Here is a 27,270-nt window from a genome sequence, read left to right on the forward strand (position 1 = left end):
CATCTCATTCTAAGGAAAACAACACCAGGTACTAAAATTAGAATTGAAGCAGCAGATTTGGTATGCACTTGAATCTACCAGTAGGTGGCGGGGATGAAGGGCCCAGAATAGCAGAATAGGTACCTGGAGACGATTTGGGCCAATAGAGAAATGCTCATCTGGAAATAGGTCATCACGAGTCACAGTCAATTCAAAGGCAACTGGGAGTTAAAAGATTCTTAGAGAGACAGCTATATACCCTTTGATAATTCCGATTACTGTTTCCCCAAGCCATCAATTAGGGTGTATGTTGTTTCAATTTGTATTCTTCTACTTCAAAAATATTTAGGAATTTGACATAATATTAAGTGAAAAACATGTATATTTGTTAATATTGTTGGGTTTGAGGGGACCAATGCATAATTCCTTTATTTTTTACTCTAAATTTGGGACCACTGAGAAGTAGACAGGAATAGATAGATGGAGTTCAAAATATCAATGTTAGCACTGAACCAGCTAAATCAAACACCACGGTTTGGATCCATTGCCGCATAGACTTCCAAATATCTCCCCTGAACTGTATATACCTATTCAGTCACAGACAATGATAGACAACCAAGGCCTCTCCTAACTGTTCTTTTTAGAAGAGGAGAAAACATAACCTGGAGATAGGGTAATTTCAAAACACAGAATAGAAGAAGGGCAAACCAAGGATTTTCCATTCCTTCGCTCAAATTCATCTATCAGTCATTATCCTTTCTTTGAGCAGAATGAGTGGGGAGCTCCAAGAGAAGCTAATGGTGGTATTCCAGCAGAGGTCCCTTGATATAGAGAAATGAGGCAAGGGAAGTGGAAATATACAACTCTAAACTAGTAATCATATGAGTGTAATAAGTATTCCCACTCCTCACCAACATGGCTAGGTTCCAAAGACCAGGTCATTATGCAAAAATCGGTATTATGCGAAAATGGAAGATGACCATATCAGATCACAAAACGGAGGATGACTACATCATTACATAACTGCCAAGTCTCTTAGAATCATGGCCCAGCCAAGTGGACACATAACATTAACCATCACAGCCAGCATTACTATCACCTTGCACCTTGGCATTCATTACTGCCAGATGTACAATGTTAATGCGCAAAATAGTTGGATAGTTATGCAATGATGTAATTTGGCAATTATGTAATGATGTATTTGGCATAACAACCTGGCCTCTGGAACCTAATCATGTCCATAAGTGAAGACAGGGATTATTTTTTACTATTGTTGTAAATGTGAAATGTCAGATAACGAGATAGTCAATAAGTGAGGAATAGGTGTATTCGTGATTTTCTCTCTTTAGTTACAACATCCTATGTTTCCTAAAATTTCTATATGGAGCACTTTTATGATCAGAAAAACAAGAATAAAAAAATAGAGATTTGCTTCTTGTCATGATGAAGGAACTGGGAGTAGACTTTTCTTCCTGTTGTAAACAACTAGAAAACTGAAAGGAAAAAAAAAAATATATATATATATATACATATATATCAAGTGTTTCAAACATTGGCAAATAGGCAATGCAGGACTGTGAGGCCTGAAAAAAGGGAAGCCAGTGAGGTGAGCTTTATAATTGTTCTTCTTTTCTTCTTGGAAGTGCTTTCAAGATTACTGTGCATGATGCCAAGGACAGCATGGAGGTCTTGCCAAGTTGCGTGGACAAAAATCAAAATGCAGAGAGATTTAGGAGGTTAAAATACGTGCAGTTGAGTACTGGAGAGGAGGAACAGGAAAAGAGGTCCAGAAATCTGCATACGGATTTGTGGAGTCCATTGCTGAATAGTCAGCTGTTCGGATGAAGAGAGAAAATCCACAACGCTGGGCACAGAACAGCTGGAAGCTGTGAATTAAATAATTCTCATAGCTCACATAAGGCTAAGTGTCAGAGTTCCAAAGACAGTGGAGAGTCCCAGTTAAGTACCAGGGTATTGATTTAGTTGTTGTTGTTGTTAGGTGCCGTCGAGTCAGTTCCGACTCATAGCAGCCCTATGCACAACGGAACGAAACACTGCCTGGTCCTGAGCCATCCTTACAATCGTTGTTATGCTTGAGCTCATTGTTGCAGCCACTGTGTCAATCCACCTTGTTGAGGGTCTTCCTCTTTTCTGTTGACCCTATACTCTGCCAAGCATGATGTCCTTTTCCAGGGATTCATCCCTCCTGACAACATGTCCAAAGTAAGTAAGACGCAGTTTCACCATACTTGCCTCTAAGCAGCATTCTGGACACACTTCTTCCAAGACAGGTTTATTCGTTCTTTTGGCAGTCCACGATATATTCAATATTCTTCGCCAACACCACAATTCAAAAGTGTCAACTCTTCTTCAGTCTTCCTTATTCATTGTCCAGCTTTCACATGCATATGATGTGATTGAAAACACCATGGCTTGGGTCAGGCACACCTTAGTCTTCAGGGTGACATCTTTGCTCTTCAACACTTTGAAGAGGTCCTTTGCAGCAGACTTGACCAATGCAATGCGTCTTTTGATTTCTTAACTGCTGCTTCCATGGCTGTTGATTGCGGATCCAAGTAAAATGAAATCCTTGGCAACTTCAATCTTTTCTCTGTTTATCATGATGTTGCTCATTGGTCCACTGGTGAGGATATTTGTTTTCTTTATATTGAGGTGTAATCCATACTGAAGGCTGTGGTCTTTGATCTTCATTAGTAAGTGCTTCAGGTCCTCTTCACTTTCAACAAGCAAGGTTGTGTCATCTGCGTAACGCAGGTTGTTAATGAGTCTTCCTCCAATCCTGATGCCCCGTTCTTCTTCATATAGTCCAGCTTCTTGGATTATTTGCTCAGCATACAGATTAAATAGGTATGGTGAGATGATACAACCCTTATGCACACCTTTTCTGACTTTAAACCAATCAGTATCCCCTCCTTTGTCCAAACAACTGCCTCTTGATCTATGTAAAGGTGCCTCATGAGCACAATTAAGTGTTCTGGAATTCCCATTCTTCCCAGTGTTATCCATAGTTTGTTATGATCCACATAGTCGAATGCCTTTGCATAGTCAATAAAACACAGGTAAACGTCCCTCTGGTATTCTCTGCTTTCAGCCAGGATGCATCTGACAACAGCAATGATATCCCTGGTTCCATGTCCTCTTCTGAAACCAGCCTGAACTTCTGGCAGTTCCCTGTCGAAATACTGCTGCAGCCGTTTTTGAATGATCTTCAGCAAAATTTTGTTTGCGTGTGATATTAATGATATTGTTCTATAATTTCCACATTTGGTTGGATCACCTTTCTTGGGAATAGGCATAAATATGGATCTCTTCCAGTCAGTTGGCCAGGAAGCTGTTTTCCATATTTCTTGGCATAGACCAGTGAGCACCTCCAGCGCTGCATCTGTTTGTTGAAACATCTCAATTGATATTCCATCCATCCCTGGAGCCCTTTCTTTTGCCAATGTCTTCAGAGCAGCTTGGACTTCTTCCTTCAGTACCATCAGGTCCTCATCATATGCCACCTCTTGAAATGGTTGAATATCAACTAATTCTTTTTGGTACAATGACTCTGTGTATTCCTTCCATCTTCTTTTGATGCTTGCTGCATCATTTAATATTTTCCCCATGGAATCCCTCACTATTGCAACTTGAGGCTTGAATTTTTCTTCAGTTCTTTCAGCTTGAGAAACACCGAGCGTGTTCTTCCCTTTTGGTTTTCCATCTCCAGCTCTTTGCACATGTCATTATAATACTTTACTTTGTCTTCTTGAGAGGCCCTTGAAATCTTCTGTTCAGTTCTTTACTTCATCAATTCTTCCCTTTGCCTTAGCTGCTCGACGCTCAAGAGCAAGTTTCAGAGTCTCCTCTGACATCCATCTTGGTCTTTTCTTTCTTTCCTGTCTTTTCAGTGACCTCTTGCTTTCTTCATGGATGATGTCCTTGATGTCATTCCACAACTCGTCTGGTCTTCGGTCTCTAGTCTTCAATGCATCAAATCTGTTCTTCAGATGGTCTCTAAATTCAGGTGGTGTATACTCAAGGTCATATTTTGGCTCTCGTGGACTTGCCCTGATTTTCTTCAGTTTCAGCTTGAACTTGCATAGGAGCAATTGATGGTCTGTTCCACAGTCAGCCCCTGGCCTTGTTCTGACTGATGATATTGAGCTTTTCCAACATCTCTTTCCACAGATGTAGTCAATTTAATTTCTGTGCGTTCCATCTGGCAAGGTCCATGTGTATAGTCACCATTTATGTTGGTGAAAGAAGGTATTTGCAATGAAGAAGTCGTTGGTCTTGCAAAATTCTATCATTCAATCTCCGGCATTGTTTCTATCACCAAGGCCATATTTTCCAACTACTGATCCTTCTTGTTTCCAACTTTTGCATTCCAATTGCCAGTAATTATCAATGCATCTTGATTGCATGTTCGATCAATTTCAGACTGCAGCAGCTGATAAAAATCTTCTATTTTTTCATCTTTGGCCCTAGTGGTTGGTGCATAAATTTGAATAATAGTCGTATTAATGGGTCTTCCTTGTAGGAGTATGGATATTATCCTATCACTGACAACGTTGTACTTCAGGATAGATCTTGAAACATTCTTTTTGACGATGAATGCAACACCACTCCTCTTCAAGTTGTCATTCCCAGCATAGTAGACCATATGATTGTCTGATTCGAAATGGGCAATATCAGTCCATTTCAGCTCACCAATGCCTAGGATATTGATGTGTATGCGTTCCATTTCATTTTTGACGATTTCCAATTTTCCTAGATTCATACTTCGTACATTCTAGGTTCTAATTATTAATGGACGTTTGCAGCTGTTTCTTCTCATTTTGAATTGTGCCACATCAGCAAATGAAAGCCCCGAAAGCTTTACTCCATCGACATCATTAAGGTCGACTCTACTTTGAGGAGGCAGCTCTTCCCCAGTCATCTTTTGAGCGCCTTCCAACCTGCGGGGTTCATCTTCCGGCACTATATCAGACAATGTTCCGCTGCTATTCATAAGGTTTTCACTGGCTAATGCTTTTCAGAAGTAGACTGCCGGGTCCTTCTTCCTAGTCTGTCTCAGTCTGGAAGCTCAGCTGAAACCTGTCCTGCATGGGTGACCCTGCTGGTATCTAAATACCGGTGGCATAGCTTCCAGCATCACAGCAACACACAAGCCCCCACAGTATGACAAACTGACAGACACGTGGGGGACTGATTTAGTGGACGTGCTAAAAAGGTCACGTCTTAGGAATAGCATTATACTAGCCCTAGAGTAAAGGCAACTCTACACTCACCCTATCAAAAAAAATCAAAGCCTTGAAAGATAATGCTGGTCCACAAGTAACTTAACTACCTGTCAAAAGGAGTCTAATACTCTTTCAGTAAGATAACAAAACCAGCATTGAACAATGTAAAATTAATAACAGCCAATATCTGATGAAAAATCACTAAAACCCACTGCCTTCCAGTCAATTCCGACTCAGAGCAACTCAACAGCACAAAGTAGAACTGCTCCATAGGGTTTCCAACACTATAAATCTTTACAGAAGGAGACTGCCACATCTTTCTCCAGAGGAGCAGCTGGTGTGTTCGAACTGCTGATCTTTCGGTTGGCAGCTGAGTGCTTTAACCACTGCACCAAATGACTCAGAAATAACTGAGATGATAAAATTAGCAAAGATTTTTAAGCAGCTATTCTTAAGAAGAATTTAACGAAAACAGGAACAAAAATTAGATGTTTAAACAAACTGTAGTTTATCAATACTGCAATCTCATTCAGTAAAAACAAACAAGCTATTGATACATGTAACAACCTGGACAATACTCAAGTTATCCTGCTGAGTGAAAGAAGCCGGACACAAAGAATACATCCTATATGATTCCATTTATGTGAAATTCTAGAAGATGAAAATCTAATCGATGGCAATGGTTCTCAACTGGACGTCCTTCTGGGGACATTTGGCAATGTCTACAGGCATTTTTGGATGTCACAACTGGAGGAGGGGGGTGTTGCTACTGGCATTTAATTGGTAGAGGCCAGGACTGCTGCTAAACATCTTACAATGCACAGGATAACCCCCGCCCCCAACAAGGGAACTTTTTTGGGTCATGGAAATTGTCTATATTTTGTTGTGGTAATGGTTACACGGGCATGAATGTTTGTCAAAACTCACCAAACAATACAATTAAAATGGATGTATTCCATTGTATATAAAAATTGATGTGTGTGTGTGTAACTGGAAGTTATTTCAGTGACTAAAAGCTTTCAAGCATATTAGTATGTCACTATAACATAAATAGTTACAGTTCAGAATTTTGTTTAAAGTCTATACTGGACCTCACTAAACTTTAACTAAAAGTAAGTGTGTGTACAAAATGATTCACTTACAAGAACCATAATGACTATATTACAATAAAGCGCTCTAAAGTGTAAATTTTTAAATCTTCATTAAAGTGTCTTCATATGAGGTTCCAAGCATTCTTCTGGGTAAACCAGCCTCCTGTTATGAAAAGAATATTGACTTCTTAGGGCTTAAAGAGAAAATAATTCATAGTCTAGGTGACTGAATATAGTAATTCATTTCTTAACTTACACTTTATTTTTATAGCAACCATTTTTGAATACTTCTAATCATGCAGTATTCTAGATACAGAGTATGTCTTACTATATCAATTATATTTCTGATTAAGATGAAGTCATCATAAAAAACTTCCATTTTGTTTTCCCAAGAAAGGTTTGCTGATTCTAGTAAGACAAACCAGGGCACACTCTCGATGTCCCATCAGACCACTATGACATAGGCAACTATGGAAAATTGGAGAGTGTTAAGGCTGAAGTTTACTGGTGGAGTGGGGTGCTGCCAGGCACTATTCAGCAGAGCTAACGAGCTTTGGAACACTTGCCCCAGCAGAGCAGACACAGATGGTGAGGCCCAAGGGACCAAGGAACCAAGAAGCAGACGCTGAAGAGAAAAGGAACACAGGAATCAGAGCTGCCTCAGTCTCAACGGGTAAGGCCATGACCTCTGGGATCTCAAAGGGTGGAGTCACCACTCAGATAGATTAGAAGAATGGGGTCACCCAAATTCAAGGGAATCGAGCTGCCATTCCAGTGGGCCTCGAAGGTGGAGCTGAAGCCAGGGCCGAGGGGCTTCCACTCAGAATCTGGAAAGTGTGGCTTATACCTAGAGTCTGGAGGGCAGGACCATTGTCTAAATAGTCTCAGAAAACAGGGGATTATTTTCAAGCTTTGACGGCTAATGTAATATTTTGTGCTGACTTGCCTGGTGCCTGGTATCCCTTCTTTCCCTCCAACTTCACCCATTTTTAATGGAATTATCTAGCTTGGGTCTGTTCCACCATTATATTTTTGAAGCAGATAACTTGTATTCTAGATTTCGCAGATGAAAAAGACTTTTTGGATACTGGACTTGGAATTGATTTAAGACTTTTGCTATGATATGATGTGGTGAATGTGTTTTACATGTGGCAAGGACACAAATTTTTGGGGGGCCAAATGGTAGAATGTTACGGATTGAATTATATCCCCCAAAAACGTATCAACTTGGCTAGGCCATGATTCCCAGTATTGTGATTGTCCACCATTTTGTCATCTGATTTGATTTTCCCATATGTTGTAAATCCTACCTCCATGACGTTAATGAGGCAGGATTAGAGACAGTTATCCTAATGAGGTAGGACTAAATCTACAAGATTAGGTTGCACCTTCAGTGAATATCTTTTGAGATATAAAAGAGAAAAGCAAACAGAGAGACGGGGACCTCATTACCACCAAGCAAGAAGAGCCAGAAGTGCACATCCTTTCGACCCAGGGGCCCTGCACTGAGAAGCTCTGAGACCAGGGCAAGATTGATGACAAGGATCTTCTTCCAGAACCAACAGAGAGAAAGCCTTTCTCTAGAGCTGGCACTCTGAATTTGGACTTCTAGCCTCTTAAGCTGTGAGACAATAAATTTCTGTTTGTTAAAGCCATCCATTTGCAGTGTTTCTGTTATAGCAGCACTAGATAACTAAGATAAAGAACAAAAATCTATTTTAAACTAGTGCCTTACTATAACTAAGGAAATAACAAAACAGAAAATATCAAGTTTCATGTTTAAAATTTTACAATCATAGCTGAAAACATTCATATCTAAACTATGAAATTCTTTGTTATGGTGAGCAGTATAATCTTTTTGTATTTGGTGATACCGTATAATTTATTTCTCAAAATATTATTATATAAAAAGAAAGATTATATAGATTACATAGAAAGATTTATAAAAAAAAGAACTTCAAGTTTGGGAGAGGAAAAAAGTTAACATAAATACAAAAGAAAATCTATTTATACAGAAAACTTTTAATGTCAATCAGTAATGTCAAGTGCCTTCCCTACACAGAATATCATAAGATACTACAAATGAAATAAAATAAACAGAAGACTTCATAAACTAATGACAGATTCCCAGTCTTAATTTAGACAGTCAACTTTCCTTTATCCGGAGGCTTATTTGTGGAATATTTGCATTCCGTTTGTGTTTCTGCTTACCTTCTGCTCTTCTTCCACGTTGGTAATAGTAATCATTTCAGTTTACCGTTATAATAAACAATGGAAGACTTTAGAGTGGTGTCCAAGACACAAATGTGCAGAGAATATAGAGAAACTAGGCATCTTTCCATCTCTGTATTTCAGCATTCTTATGGGTCTTTCGGAGCCCTGGTGGCACAATGGTTAAGAGCTCAGCTGTTAACCAAAAAGGTCAGCAGTTTGAATCCACCAGCTGCTTTTTGGAAACCCTATGGGGCAGTTCTCCTCTGTCCTATGGGTCGCTATGAGTTGGAATGGACACGACGGCAATGGGTTTTTGGTGTATGAGTCTATTTTGTTGGAACAACTGTGGATTCTTAAGACATGACATCTACATTTTATATACACTATTCCTCATTTTGTATTTACCATACTATTTTTCCATTTGATAACCAGGCAATTACTATGGGAGGAATCAGTGAATAGTTAAAAGTCAGTTTTCCCTTATCATTCTACTGCATCTGAACTAGCAGATGAGCTATTTCCCCTGGTTGTTATAGGTATCTTTGTTTCAATCTTTAGTACATGAAAGTAAAAAGTTTTACTATTCAAAAGAAATACTTATTCTGATTTTTAAACCAAGTATTTCAAAAGCCGCAGCTCAAGATTTACTACATAGGAAAGAAACCATAATCTCAGTCACACTACCAGTCTTCTCTGTTAACAGAATGATGTCAAATAAAAGTCAATTACCTTTATCTGCAGAAAATAAATCTTAATTCCAAGGTTAGAAATGATAAGGAAAGGAAAAAATGTCTGACTTGATATAAAGGCCTAGATAAGTATTTTATAAAAGAGCAAATTCATCTTTAAAAATATTTATAGACTGACTATATGTGCAAGACACAATATAAAAGACTTCTGAAATCAGAGCAAACAACAACATCCATCATCATGATGCATTACATTTTATACAGGACCATACTATTTTTCAAAGCACTTTCATACTCACGCCTATGTGATTCTATTTTTGGTTGATTGGAGGAGGGGTGGTAACCCTAAATTTTACATAATTTTTCATACTGCTAATGAAGGCAATCCAGTCTAGCCATTTGTTGATTGGGCAATTTTCATTCTTTTGTTAGAATACAGTTACCATTATAGCTCATCTCCTTTTCCCCTTTCCTCTCTTAAAAAGTTCATTTCTACATACCATTTAGGTAATATTCTAATTTTTAATTTATACTATTAAGTGTGTACAATGGATTGTCATCCATTTGCAAATTAAAAAGAAATGAAATGAAGATAATTCATCAAGGACATGGACGTGGACTTCTGGAAAAACAGAAAGCATTAATCGTCAAAGTGTTAGCAAGAACCAGTATCAGTGAATAACAAGTTACACTCAGGGAGAGTAAGAAAATTTATTAAACAAAATCAGCACAGATTAATGAAAGCTGTCTTGTTAAAATTAAGACTATTATTCCAGTAACATAATAACAGGCATTTGTACTTGAAAAGGGTAAATTTCAGTATATTTCAATGCAAATAGTTTAAAATAATATCGGCATGCCTTGATAATTGGAACAGAGGAGAGGCCATGCACTAGGATAAAAGCTGTTGATGTCCTAGACATATAAATGTAAAGTAAATGAACTTTATTACTCATGCACTAAACATTGCATAACTTCAGAGACAGAGAACATGGTCCTCTTGTTCTTCGGCTCCATTTCTAACTTAGAAACTTTATCCCATATTAGTTCTTTCCTCATTGACTAAAAATACATTGTAATAAGCATCTAATGGGTTCTGTAAACCATGGTGGTGTAGTAGTTAAGAGCTATGGCTGCTAACCAAAAGGTCAGCAGTTCGAATCCACCAGGCGCTCCTTGGAAACCCTATGGGGCAGTTCTATTCTGTCCTCTAGGGTTGCTATGAGTCAGAATAAACTCAATGGCAACGGGTTTGGTTTTTTTTTTTTTTTTTTTTTTGGTTTGGGTTGGGTTCTGTAAATAGTACTCTGTAACTACAAAATGTCCAAAATCAACTTTATATAAAATAATGTCTTCCAAAAAGACTTTCTCATACCCCAACATATTAATATATTAATATTGCCAATGGCTTCATCTTCACTTGTGCTGTTTTTATAAAGTATCATATCTCTGGAAATAATACAGAGTTAATATGGTGACTTAGATTCATGGTCCTTGCCTTAAGAACATAGTATGATCCTCACAGACATTTGATTAACACAGAGAACATGAAGATTCAAGACATATTTTCCAATGAATTCACTGAGAGCTGAAAGTTTATTAACCATTAAAAGTAAATTCTAACTAGAATTTGTTTCAATTTTGTATGACATCCTCCTTCCTTATAGCATTTAATTTATAGTAAGAAAAACTGTTTTGTGTTGAAGCAAATAAAAAGATTCTACAGAGGGTTATGTTTATATCTTACATATTATGAACTTTAAAATGCTCTGTTTTCTCAGATAAGATTAATGTCACCTAAAATATTGGCTGAGAATATCTGAACAGCCTGACTATAAAAATGTTAATATTACGTGGTGCATTCTAAGGCAGGGAATGATTACCAGCATGGAGTTTACTACTTTACAGGGCATTTGAAAGAGAACATTTTGCCAGGCAGAAAATCAATTTCCTATAAGTAGAAATGCAGTAGAGGAAGCAGTAAAGTAAGATATTGAAGCTATGAGAGACTAAATTTGAAGTAATCACAGAATAAAAGGCTACACATTTTTTGGTTATTTTTTTCAATTCTGGAAAAATGGGGTGTAATGTTAACAGCGCACATCTTTTATGTACTATAAAAAATGTAAAGTATCACTTTGTAAATGACAAAATAACTATAATAAAGGTATCTACTTCATGAATGATATATATAGAAGTCTATCTAGCTCAAGGAACTTTACAAGTTCAAAGCTATTCATGCTACAGAAAATGAGTCAGATCAGAGGTTATTCCAGGGAACAAGTAAAATTTTCTAAATAAACATCTGATTAGTGTAGAAGGAATACTCAATGCCTACTTAGAAAGCCTTGGAGGAGAGTATGATGATGGGGAGAACAAAGGCAAAAGAAATAGCATATTAAGTCATCAATAAAGTTCACTCAATAAATATTTATGTACTGCCTACTACCAAAGACAGACAGCATCTTTGCCTCATGGATGTTAAATTTTACATTCTAACTTAGCAGACAGTGAACAAATAAATGTATAATCTCATTGTACAGATGCTCAAGATATAATAAGTGCTGTTAAAGAAATAAACAATGGACCTGAGAAAGATTAGCAGAGGAGGAAGTATATTTTAGATAAGGTTGAATAGCTTCTCTGAAGAAATGACATCTAAAAGATTAATAAGAAGGCACCCAAGGGAAGAGTAGGAATTAGTACTATGAGGAAACGGAATGAATATTAAGAGCAAAGGCCCAGAGGCAGAAATTTAACAGAGTTTAAGAAGTGAAAGAAATTTGCAAATCATGTATTTGAGAAGAGACTTGATTCTAGAACACATAAAAAACTTTTATAACTCAACAATAAAAAGACACACAACTTAATTAAAACATGGGCAAAAGATCTGAATAGTCATTTTGACAAGAACGATATACAGATGGCCAGTAAGCACATGAAAAGATGTTCAACCTCATTAATCATGAGGGAAACGCAAATCAAAATCGCAGTGAGATACTACTGTGCACCCACTAGGATGGCTAGAATGAAAAGGTCGGAAAACAGGGATGTAGAGAAATCGGAACCCTCATACACGACTGTTGAGAAGGTAAAATGGTGAAGCTGCTCTGGAAAATAGTCTAGCAGTCCCTTAAATAATTAAACATAGAGTTATCATATGACCCAACAATTCCACTCCTAGGTATATACCCAAGATAAATAAAAACATATATTCATACAGAAATTGTACATTAATATTTATAGCTTTATTTATGTGTAAACACCCTAAATGCCCATCAATGGATAAATGGATAAACAGATTGTGGTCTATTTATACAATGGAATATCATTCTGCCGTAAAAAGGAATGAAGTGCTAATATATGCCACAACATGGACAAACCTTGAAAACCTTAAGTTAAGTGTAAAATGCCTGTCCCGAAATACTACATACTATGTGATTCCATTTATATGAAAGGTTAGAATAGGGAAATCTAGAAATACAGAAAGTAGATTAGTAATTGCTTAGGGCTAGGGGAAGTGGGAGGAATGGGGGGACGGGTAAAAATTTAAGGGTACAGGTTTTCTTTATGAGGTGATGAAAATGTTCTAAAGTCGATTGTGGTGATGGTTACCATACCTGTGAATATACTAAAAACCACAGAACTGTACACTTCAAAGGGGCAAACTGGCATGGGAGATGTATCTCAGGAAAGCTGTTTAAAAAAAAAGAATACCTGTATGTTTGATGCAGAATATTTATGATAATTACTACAGAAAGACAAAGGACACAGAGAAAGTGAAGGGCAAGGGAGATGAGGAGAATGGTAAAGTCACAGATCCATTATACAGGTGGCTCACATTAGATATCACTCTCACCTACTTCCAAAAAAGATCCAAGGTTTCAGGAAGGGCCTCTGGAGGAATATATATATAAAAACTGACTACTAAAGCGTTAGTAGGATATGCTCAAATTTATTTCTATTGGGAGTTACTAATACACTTGAGGATTCCAGTCTGTAGCCCATTTGAATTTCTAAGATCAGAGTGGAGTGGCCTGTCAGTGACCCTGTGACTCAGCGCCGTGCTTCTCCAACTCTGTACACAGCACCAGAAAGATACGAGCACTGACAAAAACAAACAAAAAAACATACTCTCCTCTTTGAAGGTACCAAGCCCAAACTGAGTGAATACAAATTCAGTTTTTTAATAAAGATACAAATTCCACAGCCCTGGCAGTGCACTGGTTAAGAGCTTGCAGCTAACCAAAAGACTGGCAGTTCGAATTCACCAGCAGCTCCTTGGAAAATATTCTACTCTGTCCCACATGGTCACTATGAATCAGAATCCCCTTGACAGCAATGGGTTTTAAGTATATAAGGATACAGTTTTTTCTAAATCAGCCTGAATAAACATTATAAAAGCAATAAATGAATATGAGATGCTAGAAAGGGAAAAAGAGCATATTTCTTACCTCATTGAGATATGTCTTTCTAATGCTTCCCATAACCAGAAGAAAATGATCTAATTGTGGTATGAAGTCACTATTAGCGTGGCCTGCAGCACACTTTTAAGACTTGAACTGGTTGCCTTGTAACCCTTTTTTATTTGATTGGGCCCCAAAGCTCTCCGTATCAACTTCTTTATAGTACCACTACCTGTTACATCTTACCGATACATTTTTTGCACAACTGAAGAGGAGGAATCCAGTCTCATAACTCTCCTCTCTAAATATCTGTTCCCAATATTTTTGAAAAATTTTTAAGTATTTTTACTACTAATAAACATAAACTGATAGGAAGTAGGCATAACACATGGGGGTAAAAGTACAAGGTCGCATTAAGTTTCACAACTTATAAAATAAAACTAGGCCTGAACTTTTAATTTTTTCCTTTATTCTCCTAACCCCTCGTTTTTCTTCTTTTATAAGGAAAGTATCCTATTCCAATCGTTCAAGTCATCTTTAACACCAAGTATTGAAGTGCTGGATTTCCCTTCCTCCTTTGAAAAGAAGTCCCCATCCTAAACATCCCAAAATTAAACACCGAATGGACTGGCTTTACTTTTAACTCAGAAAAGCAAAAACAAACAGACTGCTATCTTATTATCTTCCTGTTCCATAAAGAAAAGGCATTATGAGTCAACCTCCAGTAGTTCATTTTAACAGCCCTTGACATGCTAATTGTTATTTGCCTTTGGTCAATGTACTCCTCTTTTTTCCCCATCTCTTTGCCTCTTTCTTATCTTCTGCACAGGTAACAATATAAGTTACTAAGCTAGTACACTTCTTCCTGAGTAGCTAAACTATTGGGTAAAATGAAAATGATATTTTGAATGGCGATTATTTCTACCACATAGAAAGAGAATTTTTTCATGTATATATGTGAGATGATACATATCTACACATACAGTAGATAATTTGATCAATAGCTTTTAAAGGGTTGCTTACATTTTAATATGGTGACCCTAAAATATACACAAAGAAAAATAACTGAACAAGATGCTGTCTCAGATTCTTATTTACAGATGAAGATGAAACACCTAATAGCTAAAACTGATGCCAACGAACTAACACAAGGCAATTTAACAGATGAAGAGATGCTAACTGTAGCAAGGAGTGTAAATGTAGAAGTTAAGAGACAAATGAGGAGGCATGTCACCATGTGCACACAACTAAAGTGATTTCTTTCCACAACAATGAAATGATACCTCAAAATTTTGCAGTGTAAATGATGACTAAAATAACACCTATCAGAATCACTGAGTCATTATTTCTGAATTACAAAAACAGAAGTGAAAAGTGTATGAATTCTTGCTGTTAAAATAACTATTTCTTAAAGTATTACCAGCTTAAGCATAGCATTTTTAACAGTGCAAAATTAATGTGTATTTTTTTTAACTAACCAGACGCATTACTTTTGATTTAGCTGTATATCTGTTAGAAACACATTTGGCTATAGTTTTCTATTTGAGTTCACAAAGATACCATCACTGTTTCTCGCAGGTACAAAGAGAAGTTAAACATCGTCCTGGTTTCTCTCCCACTTCCGTCATCCTACTAAAAGTACAAACATAAGTAACAGAATAATGACATATCAGAATTCTGAATTGAATATATCTTTGTAAATCCCTTCCTGAAGCACCTCTTGGGCTATCCACTGCTGCCTACATCATTCTCTCCTCCTTAATGGGAATCATGTTAAAGTCAAGACCACTCTTACTAAAAGAAAGTATCAGATACTGTTGTTAAATTGGAAATAATGTCTTAATCAAATGCTTGTGTTTTAGGGACAAGCAAAAGTTAATAGAAGTCCACGTCTAACGTGGCAGGAGAAAATGGAATTAAATAAAGGAGCTTGAAATTGTACTAAACTCTCTATAAAAAAAATTTTTTTTTCTCTATAACAGAGCATGTGTCACAATTGTGTGGGGCCATAGAAGAGTTTTAATCAGAGCAGTTATATGATTCAACCAATGTTTTAACAGCATCATTCTGGCTTCTGTGTTGAAAACAGACTGAACACAGGTTACTGCAATATATAAATGTATCAAAAAAAAGATAAGAGTGGCAATACACAAAGTGAAAGTGGCTTTATTTTGGATATGTTTAGTCAAGAGGATTTGCTTGCTGATTAGATGTAGAGTAAGAAAGAAAGAGGAGTCAAAGGATGCCTCTAGGTTTATGACCTAAAGAACTAGAAGTACAAAGTCTCCATTTCTAAAGTCATTAAGAACACAGGAGGAGCAGATATTGAGGGTGTATCAGAAGTTCATCTCAGACTTGTTAAGTTTGATATGCTTATTAACCTTCCTAAAAAAGATGTCAAGTAGCCAGTTGGATATATGAGCTCAGGATTCAGGGCAGAGATAAAGGCTAGAGATATAAATCTGAGAGCCATCAGTATATTGGATAGTATTTCAATCATAAGACTATAGGAAAAAAAAAAAAGAAAAGCTGATAACTGGGGCACGCGAAAGTTTAAAGGTTGGAGAGATGTAAAAAATCCAGCAAAGGTGACAAAGAATACTTGGCCAGAAACACAGGAAGAAACTCAGATAAGTATATTTTCTAGAAGCCAAGTAAAAAATATGTTTCAAAAAAGAGAGGGATCAATAGTGTCAAGTGATACTGATAGGTCTAGAAGGATGAGGACTGAGATGTGCCCAGTGGATGCAATGCTAGGGAATTCATTTAGTAGTATAGGGATGAAAGCTTGATTAGAGTGGGTTCAAGAATAAAGTTAGACCTATACCTCACACCATACACAAAAACTAACACAAAATGAATCAAAGATCTAAATGTATGACCTAAAATCATAAAACCCTTAGAAGAAAACACAGAGGTAATGCTTTGTGCCTTAGTCTTTAACAACAGATTCTTAGATATAATACTGAAAGCACAAGCAACAAAAGACAAAATAGATTAATGGTATCTCATCAAAGTTAAAAAAAAAAAAAAAAAAAAACTTCTATACACCAAAGAACTTTATCAACAAAATGAAAAGACAACCCTCAGTCTGGGAGTATATTCTGGGGAACCGTATATCCTATAAGAGTTTAATATTCAGAATATATAAAGAATACATACAAATAACATGAAAAAGACAACCCAATTAAAAAATGGGGAAACAATCCGAATAGACATTTCACCAAGGAGGATATACAAATGGCCAACAACATATGAAAAGATGATCAACATCATTAGCCATAAGGGAGATGCAAATCAAAACCACAATGAGATGCCACTTCACTTCCATTAGGATGGCTACGATTTAAAAAATAAAAAAATAACAATTGTTGGTGAGGATATGGAGAAAATGAAACTGTCACCCATTGCTGGTGATAGTGCAAAATGGCATTGCTATTGTACAAAAGAGTTTGGTGATTCCTCAAAAAGTTTAACATAAAACTACCACATGACCCAGAAATTCCCCTCTTAGGTATACACCCAAGAGGCTTGAAAGGAGCGACACATGTATACCAATGCTCATTGCAGCATTATTTACAATAGCCAAAAGGTGGAAAGAACCAAAATACCCATCAAGAGATGAATGGATAAACAAAATGCGGTATATACATATAATGGGATATTACTCTGCCATAAAGAGAAATGAAGTCCTGATGCATGCCACAACATGGATGAACCTTGAAAATATTATGCTGAGTGAAATAAGTCAATCACCAAAGGACAAATATTACATGATCTCACTAATATGAAGTACCTAGAAAAGGCAAATATAAAGAGATCAGAATTTAATAATTGCTACCTGGGAAAAGAGGAAGGGAAATGAGGGGAATTACTGTTTAGGAAGCATTGGGTTTTTATTTATGGGGATGGAAAACATGGCAAAGGATATTGGTGATGGTTACACAACATGATGTATATAACTGGTGCCACTGAATGAGAAATGGCACCATGTTGAACTGGAGAACACATTCTCTATATTTATACAATTAAAAACAAGATTTTAGAAAAAAAGAGAGAGAAAGGGAGGAAAGAAACTAGAATACTAAGTATAGACAACTCCTTCAAGGAATTATGTAGTAAACAGAATGAGAGAAATGGAATTATAGGGTGTACATGGCTTACGTGTTCAGTCTTATCTCCTATCACTCTTGCCCTCATACTCAAAATCCCAGTCATCTTTGAACTGCTCTCAGTTCCCTGAATATCACTTGCTCCTTCCAGTCCCTCTGCTATTTCCCTTTACCAAAAATGCCCTTCTCTTGGCCAGAAGATAGACATTCATACCTCATGCCTTACTTCAGACATAATTTAATTTATAAGGGTGCTCTGCTTACATGCTATCATAGCAGACTACATATTAGTCCATTAAATCATACTAGTACACAAGTATCTAATTCTTTAAAAGTCTGTGACCTCTACAAAGTTGGGCACCATAGTTTTCATTATATTTGACCCAATGGTAGTGATATTCTGCATATTTCTATTGCCACCTCACACCATGGATTAGCAGTGCCCTCTTTACTACTGGAGGCAGAGTCATCAGTGCCTTTAAGACCAGTTAGACTTAAGAAACAATTCAGAAAACTCATTCTTATGATTTTGTTCCTCTAGAGCCACTCTCAGTTCCAAATGTCTTAGGCTGGGTTCTCTAGAGGAGCTAAACCAGTGAAGTGTATACACCCACACTCACACACACGCACACACATATACATATACATATACATACAGAGAAAGAAAGAGACATTTATTTCAATGGAGAGTATGATGGTTAATGTACATACAGTGTGCATGTACACACACACACGCTTGTGTGTGTGTATATATATAGAGAGAGAGAGAGACAAAGAGACATTTATTTCAAGGAAAATGGCTGACACAGTTGTGGAGGCTAGCAAGTCCCAAATCCATGTGTCAGGCATCAGGGTGGAGGCTTTTCCAGACTCATGTGGTTGCAGAGGCTAACAAACCCAAAATCTGCAGGTCTGGGGGTAGTCTGCTTGCTCACATCCCAAGAACTGAAAGTCAGAGGTTGACAAGTCAGATGCAAGATTGAGAGAGAGCGAGCTTTGTCAAAACACCCAAATATACATACATATTGGATGCAGGCCACACCACCAAGGAAACTCCCATTTCATTTGATTGGCTGCTCACATCAGCCTGCAAAATGATGATTACATAATATCTGCCAAACCACTGGAAATAATGGCCTAGTCAAGTTGACACATAACATTAACCATCATGCTCTTCCTTCAAAATATTTTACCTTTTTATAAATTATGACAAAGATATTAAAAAGAATATGATATATAACAGTAAATTTTTACCATGCTTTGTATCAACATTTCTTGTAACTTCTGAAAGATAGCAGTTTGGCAAAGGATATGATGAAAACATTGGCCAAGGATATGGATCATCACCCTGAACACAAAGTGAAACAGGTGTCTTTAGGATGTTGTTTAAAATATTATTGAGTTTTAAAAGTTTCTGAAATATTATGAATGTAAAGTACCTTTTTCTCTGATAACTTTTAGAGTAGCTTCCCACCTAACCAAAAGCTATTTGATATTGCAATTCATTATTTTAGTGGCAAATAATTAAAATGAAGCATAACAGAAACAACACTGAAGCTAGACATCTGGTAACTTGTCCTAGCAACTAGGACTGACGATGATAGTTTTACATATTTTTTTATTTAAGGAAAATTATAGCCTTCAAAACAAACCCTGCAATTGTGATTTTGTTCGCCAAACTGTGTCTCTTGTGCTGTCAATCATTTCTATCTCATCCTTCCCAGAGTGACAGGCAAAGCAAGAATGTACTCAACAACAACAAATCTTGAAAAAACCAAACTCTGTGAATATTGATGGAAATAGAGGTACTACATACTGTCAAAGAAATACAAAAAGAATATAGTCACCTAATAAAAGTTACAAATCATAAAAGAGAAAGACATTGAAAGCAAAAAAAAAAAAAAAAATCAAAGACACGTAGGAAAAATGACAACTTTTTAAACAAAATACCATACTCTACTACAGAAGCAGCACTTATGATACCTGGACATCAAGAATACTGTTTTAGTTTTAAGATATTCACATGCATCCTAAAGTTTTCAAGTAGCAGAAGTTCAACTCTTTGATGTAGATATTTCAAAGTCAATGCTGTTAAGTGTCACTAGAGTTGACTACCTTGCTTCAAAATATGTCAGGAAAACATTCCCCCCTCGTCTCCATCCCACTCACCTTCTCCAGTATCCTTGGAGGCAAAATCCGCTCTAATGGCCCACCAATAAGATTTATCCTAACAAGAACATGATTTCTCTCCACTGATAAACCATCAATTATGAAGTCTCTGAAATACAAACGTAACAGTTTTATTATCACCTATTTTTATAATCAAGTAACTGGACTGTAAATAAAAATAAGGCAGAAATATACCCACAGAAGTATGAAAAACAGATTATCATCAAAAACAAAGTAACACTTAAAAAACACAAAGCCTTGAATTCACTTTTTATCTTATCATTTTCTTTGCCAGAAAGTAAACAATTGATGGGGATAAAATCTATATAATTTAATTAATAAAAGACTATTGACAAATGTTACTGCATTTAAAGAAGAAATAAGACATGCATTACAGTTTTTCTACAGTGACTTTAACAATCAAGTTTCAGTCAAGGGTCTCAAATGCTAGACTCAGTACCTTAAGGTCAAAATCAAAATGTTTTTTGAACAATCTCCACACTTCTTACAGTGATTAAAACTTTCCTTCTACATCAAACCTAGAATATCCAGCAAGTGTTATGTCTGGTCTTCTAAGTTTTCAAGGTTTGGCTAGGATGGAGGCACACATTTTTTTTTTTTCTTTAATTACAGACACTAAATCACTGCCAGCTTATAATAACTACTCAATAAATGTCAGCCAAATTGAGGTAATGGTAGGTGTGATTTATTAATACGAAAAATTATCAAGATAATACCGTAACATCATTTGGCCAATAAACGGAATTTATGACTACGAACTAACATAATTAAGAGAATGAAGTAAAGAGTGTCTTTACAATGGACACAAAATCAAACATTTTGTTCAATGATCTGAACTCGACAGCACTGGGTTTTGGGTAACCTGAATTTAAACATCATACAATTTCATGGAACTGTAAGTAAAGTTAGGGCTTAACTTAAAAGAAAAAAAAAAATCCAAATAAAACAAAATCAACAATGTGGCAACCCTTCTTTGAACTCTATAAGCCCTCTTCAAAATCATTTAACTTTCTGCGGTGTTTATTCTTTAACTGCTTTTTACTCTTTCTATTTAAATCTACTGAATTTAGATACTGGAAAAGCATTTTAAAAACTATACCAAAAATCACTTCCTTAAAAAAGCACGTGTAACAGATTACTTTTGTATGGCCTTTCTCAACGTGGTCTTGTAACTTCCACCCAGGTGATTGGGCAAGACTGTGCAGATAGGGTAACTGTAGTCCACCAAAGGGACAGGTGGGTTTTGACCCACTGGGCTTGAAATGCACCACCCGAGGCAGGAGAAAGAAATGTTCACCACTACCAAGGAAGAACATGCAGGAGCCAGCAAGTACTTTGGATCTGTGATGCCTGTGCTGAGAAACTCCTGGAAGCAGGAGACTGAGAGAGAGCAAGCTGTAATTCTGAAGACAGTGAGAAGCAGTGGCAAGCAGCAGAAGACTGCAGTGGGCTTCTCCACCCAGGGAGCGAGAAAGCTGGCTGCCTTTAGGCAGAGGCGTAGGGCCAAGAAGAGGCATGCCTGTGAGCACAGCTGGGAGGAGGTTGTTCCAATATAAGAACTGTATCCTTGAGTGTTCATGAGCCTGAATTGTAATTGTTATTTCCCTAATAAACCCTATAATTGTGAGTATGGTCTGTGAGCTCTGTATGGCCACTGCAGTGAATTACCGAATACACCAGAGAAGTAGAGAGTGCTACGGGAGGGACGGTTGGTGTTAGAGTTGGTAAAGATGGTGAAGAAAGGACACCTATCTGACCTCCACCTCATAGGAATCAGCCTTGGGCTAATCTTCATTCTTCTTCTCCCTTGTGAAGTTAGAGGTCAGACTGCACCCCTAAGATGTTTTTTACAGTATGTGTAAAAAAAACTATTGTTTTTATTATTGTGTCTTAATGGCTCATTTTTTTTTACCTGCAGTTCTCAGAGGTCTCTAAGGTATTTTCTTCTTGAGCATTTAGTAACATTTCAGATACTTGATATTGAGCCTCTAGTAGGAGAAGAGTGTCCAGGTTACAACATATCACACTTAATAACCTACATAAGGAGGAAAAATAAAAGGTTTTATAAAATATGTTCTAAAAATTTAGAAACTTTCTTGATGTTTCAAAGTAATGCCTATACATTGAAACACAAATTTGATAAGAAAGAACACTCAGCTTTTTGCATATACACACATACACATATATATAGTTGCAAAAACCTAAATAACACATTTGCCAATTCAACATTTTTCAAGTGTATGATTTAGTGATATCAATTACGTTAATGTGCGACTATCACCAATAATCGTTGCCAAATGTTCTACCACCATAAACAGAAACTCACTGCTTCCTAAACAATGACTCCTCTTTTCCCCCTCAGATATATTTTTAATCATTTTAAATAGTAATTTATTATTCAAAAATTGTTCTTATTGAAGTATTATTTAAAAGACGATGGGTAATTCCTAACCTAGTTTTTAAAAATTTATCAAAATCTAAAGTAGAAATGAATAGTAAATTTTCTTCCCAACTTCTACTTAATTAATTTAAATATTCATCAGGGATATTAACAAACCCAAAAAAGCTGCAAATTGATATAACTTTTGATTCAGTAATTATCATTTCCTACCAATCTAGGAAATGATCACTCAGTGAATCTATAGCAAACTTTTTAATTGCCTGATCAAGCTGAAAACACCTAAACACACTGATATATCTTAAAATCACTAAAAAAAGACAAGGAGAAATCTTTACATCATCTATTCTTCATGTATTCTTTCCAAGAAAATTAAACCTGAACTAATCAAACCTAGATATCTCGCTATCAACTTACAGGAAATACTGAGATCAGAGAAACATGTTAAAAGATACCATGAGGTGAAGAGTGAGCTTCTTCGCTGAAGTAGACACATGAGACTATGTGGGCAGCACTTGTCCGGAGGCGAGATTAGAAGGCAGAGAGGGACAGGAGCTGGTTGAATGGACACGGGGAATACAGGGTAGAGAGGAGGAGTGTGCCGTCTCATTAAGGGGAGAGCAGCTAGGAGTACATAGCAAGGTGTGTATACGTTTTTGTATGAGAGACTGACTTGGTTTGTAAACTTTCACTTAAAGGACAATAAAAAAAAAAAATTCCTCCCCCCCTCAAAAAACACACCATAAGGAGGAAACAGTCAAGCAAATCCAGAATGTGGAGAATCCTACATATTACCTATGTCATAGTTTACATTATTTCTTTAGCAAAAACCAAAACAAAACAGTATATATATATATATATATATACACACACATACACACACCCACACACATATAATATATATATACATACAGCAATAAACAAGAGGGGGAGTGGACATGTATAAATTGAAAGAACTATCAAGCAAATGTAATATGAAGACTTTTACTTCAATCTTAATTCTAACACACAAGCTGTAAAAGGGCACACTGAATCACTCAAGAAAATACGAGACAGGTATTAGATGAGATCAAGGAAATATTTCTAAATTTGTTAAAGGTAATAATGGCACTGTGGTAATTTTTTTAAGTCCTTATCTGTTAGAAATACATACTGAATTGTTAATAGGTAAAATGGCATTATATCAGAAATTTTTTTTAAAGTACTTTAGGAAAAAGTGTGAGTGGGGGAGATGAAACAAAATTGGCAAAATATTAATAACCGACAAGTGATGAGTACATGGAGGTTCATTATACTATTCTCTCTACTTCTTAAAATATGTTTCAAAATTCTGTGATAAAAAAGTTTTTAAAAAAGATAACGTGATGATGATACTAGGTGGCTATAGCAGACTGAGTGGTCAGGGAAGTCACTCTGAGAGGTGGCACTTGAGGAAACAGGAGATCCAGGAAGGAATCAGCTCTGCAATCACGCATCTACTGACTTATCTTACAGATAAACTCAAACATGAGCACCGTGGCTTACAAACAAGGATATTTATCTCAGATGTGTCTATAATAGGAAAATATGGGAAATAAATGGCCACCCAGAGCAAAATTTGTAAAAGTTTGGGCTACATTTTTACAGTTATATACAATGTAGATATTGCAAAGAACACAGAAGATGTATATGCTCTGATAAAGAACTATTTCCAAGAGACATTATTTAAAAACAGAGATGTACAAAGACACTGTATATCATATTCACATTTTCATAAAAGTGGAAAAATATTTAAATGTACATACACACACACAAACACATTACATGTCCGTCTCTCAAAAGACCAAAAGAGGTCAGAATGTTTATCTTTGCAGGGGATATTTAACAGATCAGAAGGAAACTTACTTTTCACTATAGAATGTTTTTATAATTTTTGACTTGTGGTGCAATTTTATGTATGACTTATTTAGAAATACACAAATAGAGAAAAAAATGTTTGGTGGAGGCCCTTAAAAGTTCAAATAGCAATTAAATGTCACTTCTCCACGATCTGATGAAAATAACTAAATATATATAAGAGAAAATCAATTTAAAATAATGTTCCAAACACAGTTTACGAATGTAAACTTTTTTTTTTTTTTTGGATAGATAAAATGAACATGAGATGAAAATAAAAGACTACTTAGACTTCTAGTTTGAAGATACATAAGTTGGCATTTTTCCTTCCTCATTCTAGAAATAATCCAAAAGTACTGAGTAGGCAGGAAAATAGCACTCCATAGAAAATTTAAAACACAAAATGAGTTGAATGGCAGTCAAAGACAGTAAAAATAGAGGAGATACTACTAAGAGGAGGAAAAGATATTGAGAAATAATGTCATGACTTCATGATAAGGAAAAAAAAAGGCAATATAAATTTCTGAAAAACAAGTAGCACAACCTGAGATTCGAAATCCAATCCTCTGTTTGCAACAGTAGATTAGTACACAGGACAGTATCAGGAAGTTCCCTGGCCCCAGTATGGTTCCAAGAAGTAGAAAAAAATTAGGTACAATAAGAAATCACAGATAACTTTTTTTTTTTTTAGTTTCTCATACAAAAATTTATACACGCATTGTTATGTGACCCTAGTTGCTCTCTCTATAATGTGACAGCACACTCCTCCTTTCCACCGTGGATTTCCTGTGTCCATTCAACCAGCTCCTGTCCTTTTCTGCCTTCTCATCTCACCTCCTGACAGGGGCTGCCCATTTAGTCTCATGTATTTACTTGATTTAAGAAGCACATTCTTCATGAGTATCATTTTATGTCTTAGTCCAGTCTAATCTTTGTCTGAAGAGTTGCCTTTGGGAATGGTTTTAGTTCTGAGTTAACAGAGAGTCCAGGGGCCATGTCTTCCAGGGTTCCCCCAGTCTCATTCAGACCGTTAAGTCTGGTCTTTTTATTAGAATTTGAGTTCTGCACCCGCATTTCTCCTGCTCCATCACGGACTCTCTGTTGTATGCCCTGTCAGGGCAGTCGCTGGTGGTGGCCAGGCAGCACCTAGTTCTTCTGGTCTCAGTATTCTGCCCTTTTCTATGCTCTGAAATAGCTTTAGTAGTAGTGGTGTTAACTCTTCTCTGAAAGTTTGGTGGAACTCTGCAGTGAAGCCCTCCGGACCAGGGCTTTTTTGTTGTTGGGAGTTTTTTGATTACTTTTTCAATCTCTTCTTTTGTTATGGGTCTACTTAGTTGTTCTACCCCTATTTCTGTTAGTTTAGGCAGGTAGTATGTTTCTAGAAATTCATCTATTTCTTCTAGGTTTTCAAATTTGTTAGAGTATAATTTTTCATAGTAATCTTATATGATTCTTTTAACTTCAGTAGGGTCTGTTGTAATATTGCCCATCTCATCACTTATTCAGGTCATTTGCTTCCTCTTCTGTTTTTCTTTTGTCAGTTTGGCCAATGGTTTATCAATTTTGTTGATTTTTACAAAGAACCAGCTTTTTGTCTTCTTAATTCTTTCAACTGTTTTTCTGTTTTCTATTTCATTTAATTCTGCTCTAGTTTTTACTATTTGCTTTCTTCTGGTGCCTGAAGGTCTCTTTTGTTGCCCTCTTTCTATCTGTTCAAGTTGTAGGGAGAATTCTTTGATTTTGGCCCTTCTTTTTGTATGTGTGCATTTATTGATATAAACTGACCTCTGAGCACTGCTTTCACTCAATCCCAAAATGGTTCTGATAGGAAGTGTTTTCATTCTCATTGGATTCTACAAATTTCTTTATTCCATCCTTAATGTCTTCTACAATCCAGTCTTTTTTGAGCAGAGTATTGTTCAGTTTCCAAGTGTCTGATGTCTTTTCCCTGCTTTTTCTGTTTTTGATGTCTACTTTTATGGCTTTATGGTCAGAGAAGATGCTTTGTAATATTTCAATGTTTTGGATTCTGCTAAGGCTTGATTTATGACCTAATACATGGTCTATTCCAGAGAATGTTCCATGTGCACTAGAAAAGAAAGTATACTTGGCTGCTATCGGGTAGAGTGTTCTGTATATGTCTATGAGGTCAAGCTGGTTGATTGTGGCATTTAGATCTTCCGTGTCTTTATTGAGCTTCTTTCTGGATGTCCTGTCCTTCACCGAAAGTAGTGTGCTGAAATCTCCTACTATTATTGTGGAGCTGTCTATCTCACTTCTCAATGCTGATAGAATTTATTTTATGTATCTTGCAGCCCTGTCATTGGGTGCATAAATATTTCATGTGGTTATATCCTCTTGGTATACTGCCCCTTTAATCAATATATAGTGTCCTCCCTTATCCTTTATGATAGATTTAACTGTAAAGTCTATTTTGTCAGAAATTAATATTGCCACTCCTGCTTTTTTGATTGTTGTTTGCTTCACATATTTTTTTCCATTCTTTGAGTCTTTGTTTGTGTCTCTAAACCTAAGGTGTGTCTCTTGTAGGCAGCATAGACCGATCATGTTTTTTAATCCATTCTGCCACTCTCTGTCTCTTTATTGGTGCATTTAGTCCATTCACATTCAGGGTATTTATGGATAGGTATGAATTTAGTGCTATCATTTTGATGTCTCTTTTTGTGTGTTGTTGACAGTTTCTTTTTCCCACTTAATTTTTTGTGCTGAGTAGTTTATCTTTATATATTGTCTTTCCTCATATTTGTTGTTGATTTTGCTTCTGCTGAGTATTTTTTTCTTGTATTTTATTTTGATGAGTAGGATAGTTTGTCTTCTTTATGGTTTCCTTAATATTTACCCCTATTTTTCTATGTTTAAACCTAACTTTTATTTCTTTGTATCACCTTCTCTTCCTCTCCATAGAAAGGGGGACTACATTTCTTGGTTTCCTTTTATTGTTTTAATGTTGTTTTCTTTTACATAATAACATAATAAATACATAATTGATTTATTTTTGTGATTTCCCTGTCTGGGTTGACATCTGATTGCTCTGTTCAGTGTTCTGGTT

General features: G+C 36.3%; 1 protein-coding gene across 3 annotated transcripts in view; it reads right to left on the minus strand.

Moving 5' to 3' along the window:
* Window positions 1-27,270, minus strand: part of TBC1D32 (TBC1 domain family member 32) — a 268,104-nt gene that overhangs the window by 102,112 nt on the left and 138,722 nt on the right. For all 3 annotated transcript variants that reach the window (XM_049900015.1, XM_049900007.1, XM_049900000.1), the window contains 3 exons: window positions 21,840-21,962; window positions 19,907-20,015; window positions 18,992-19,085 (listed from right to left, as the gene is read on the minus strand). In XM_049900015.1, coding sequence (XP_049755972.1) covers window positions 18,992-19,085; window positions 19,907-20,015; window positions 21,840-21,962 — 326 coding nt within the window. The remainder of the gene's footprint in view (window positions 1-18,991; window positions 19,086-19,906; window positions 20,016-21,839; window positions 21,963-27,270) is intronic.

The sequence above is a fragment of the Elephas maximus genome, chromosome 1, assembly GCF_024166365.1.
Source record: "Elephas maximus indicus isolate mEleMax1 chromosome 1, mEleMax1 primary haplotype, whole genome shotgun sequence".
NCBI lineage: Eukaryota > Metazoa > Chordata > Mammalia > Proboscidea > Elephantidae > Elephas > Elephas maximus.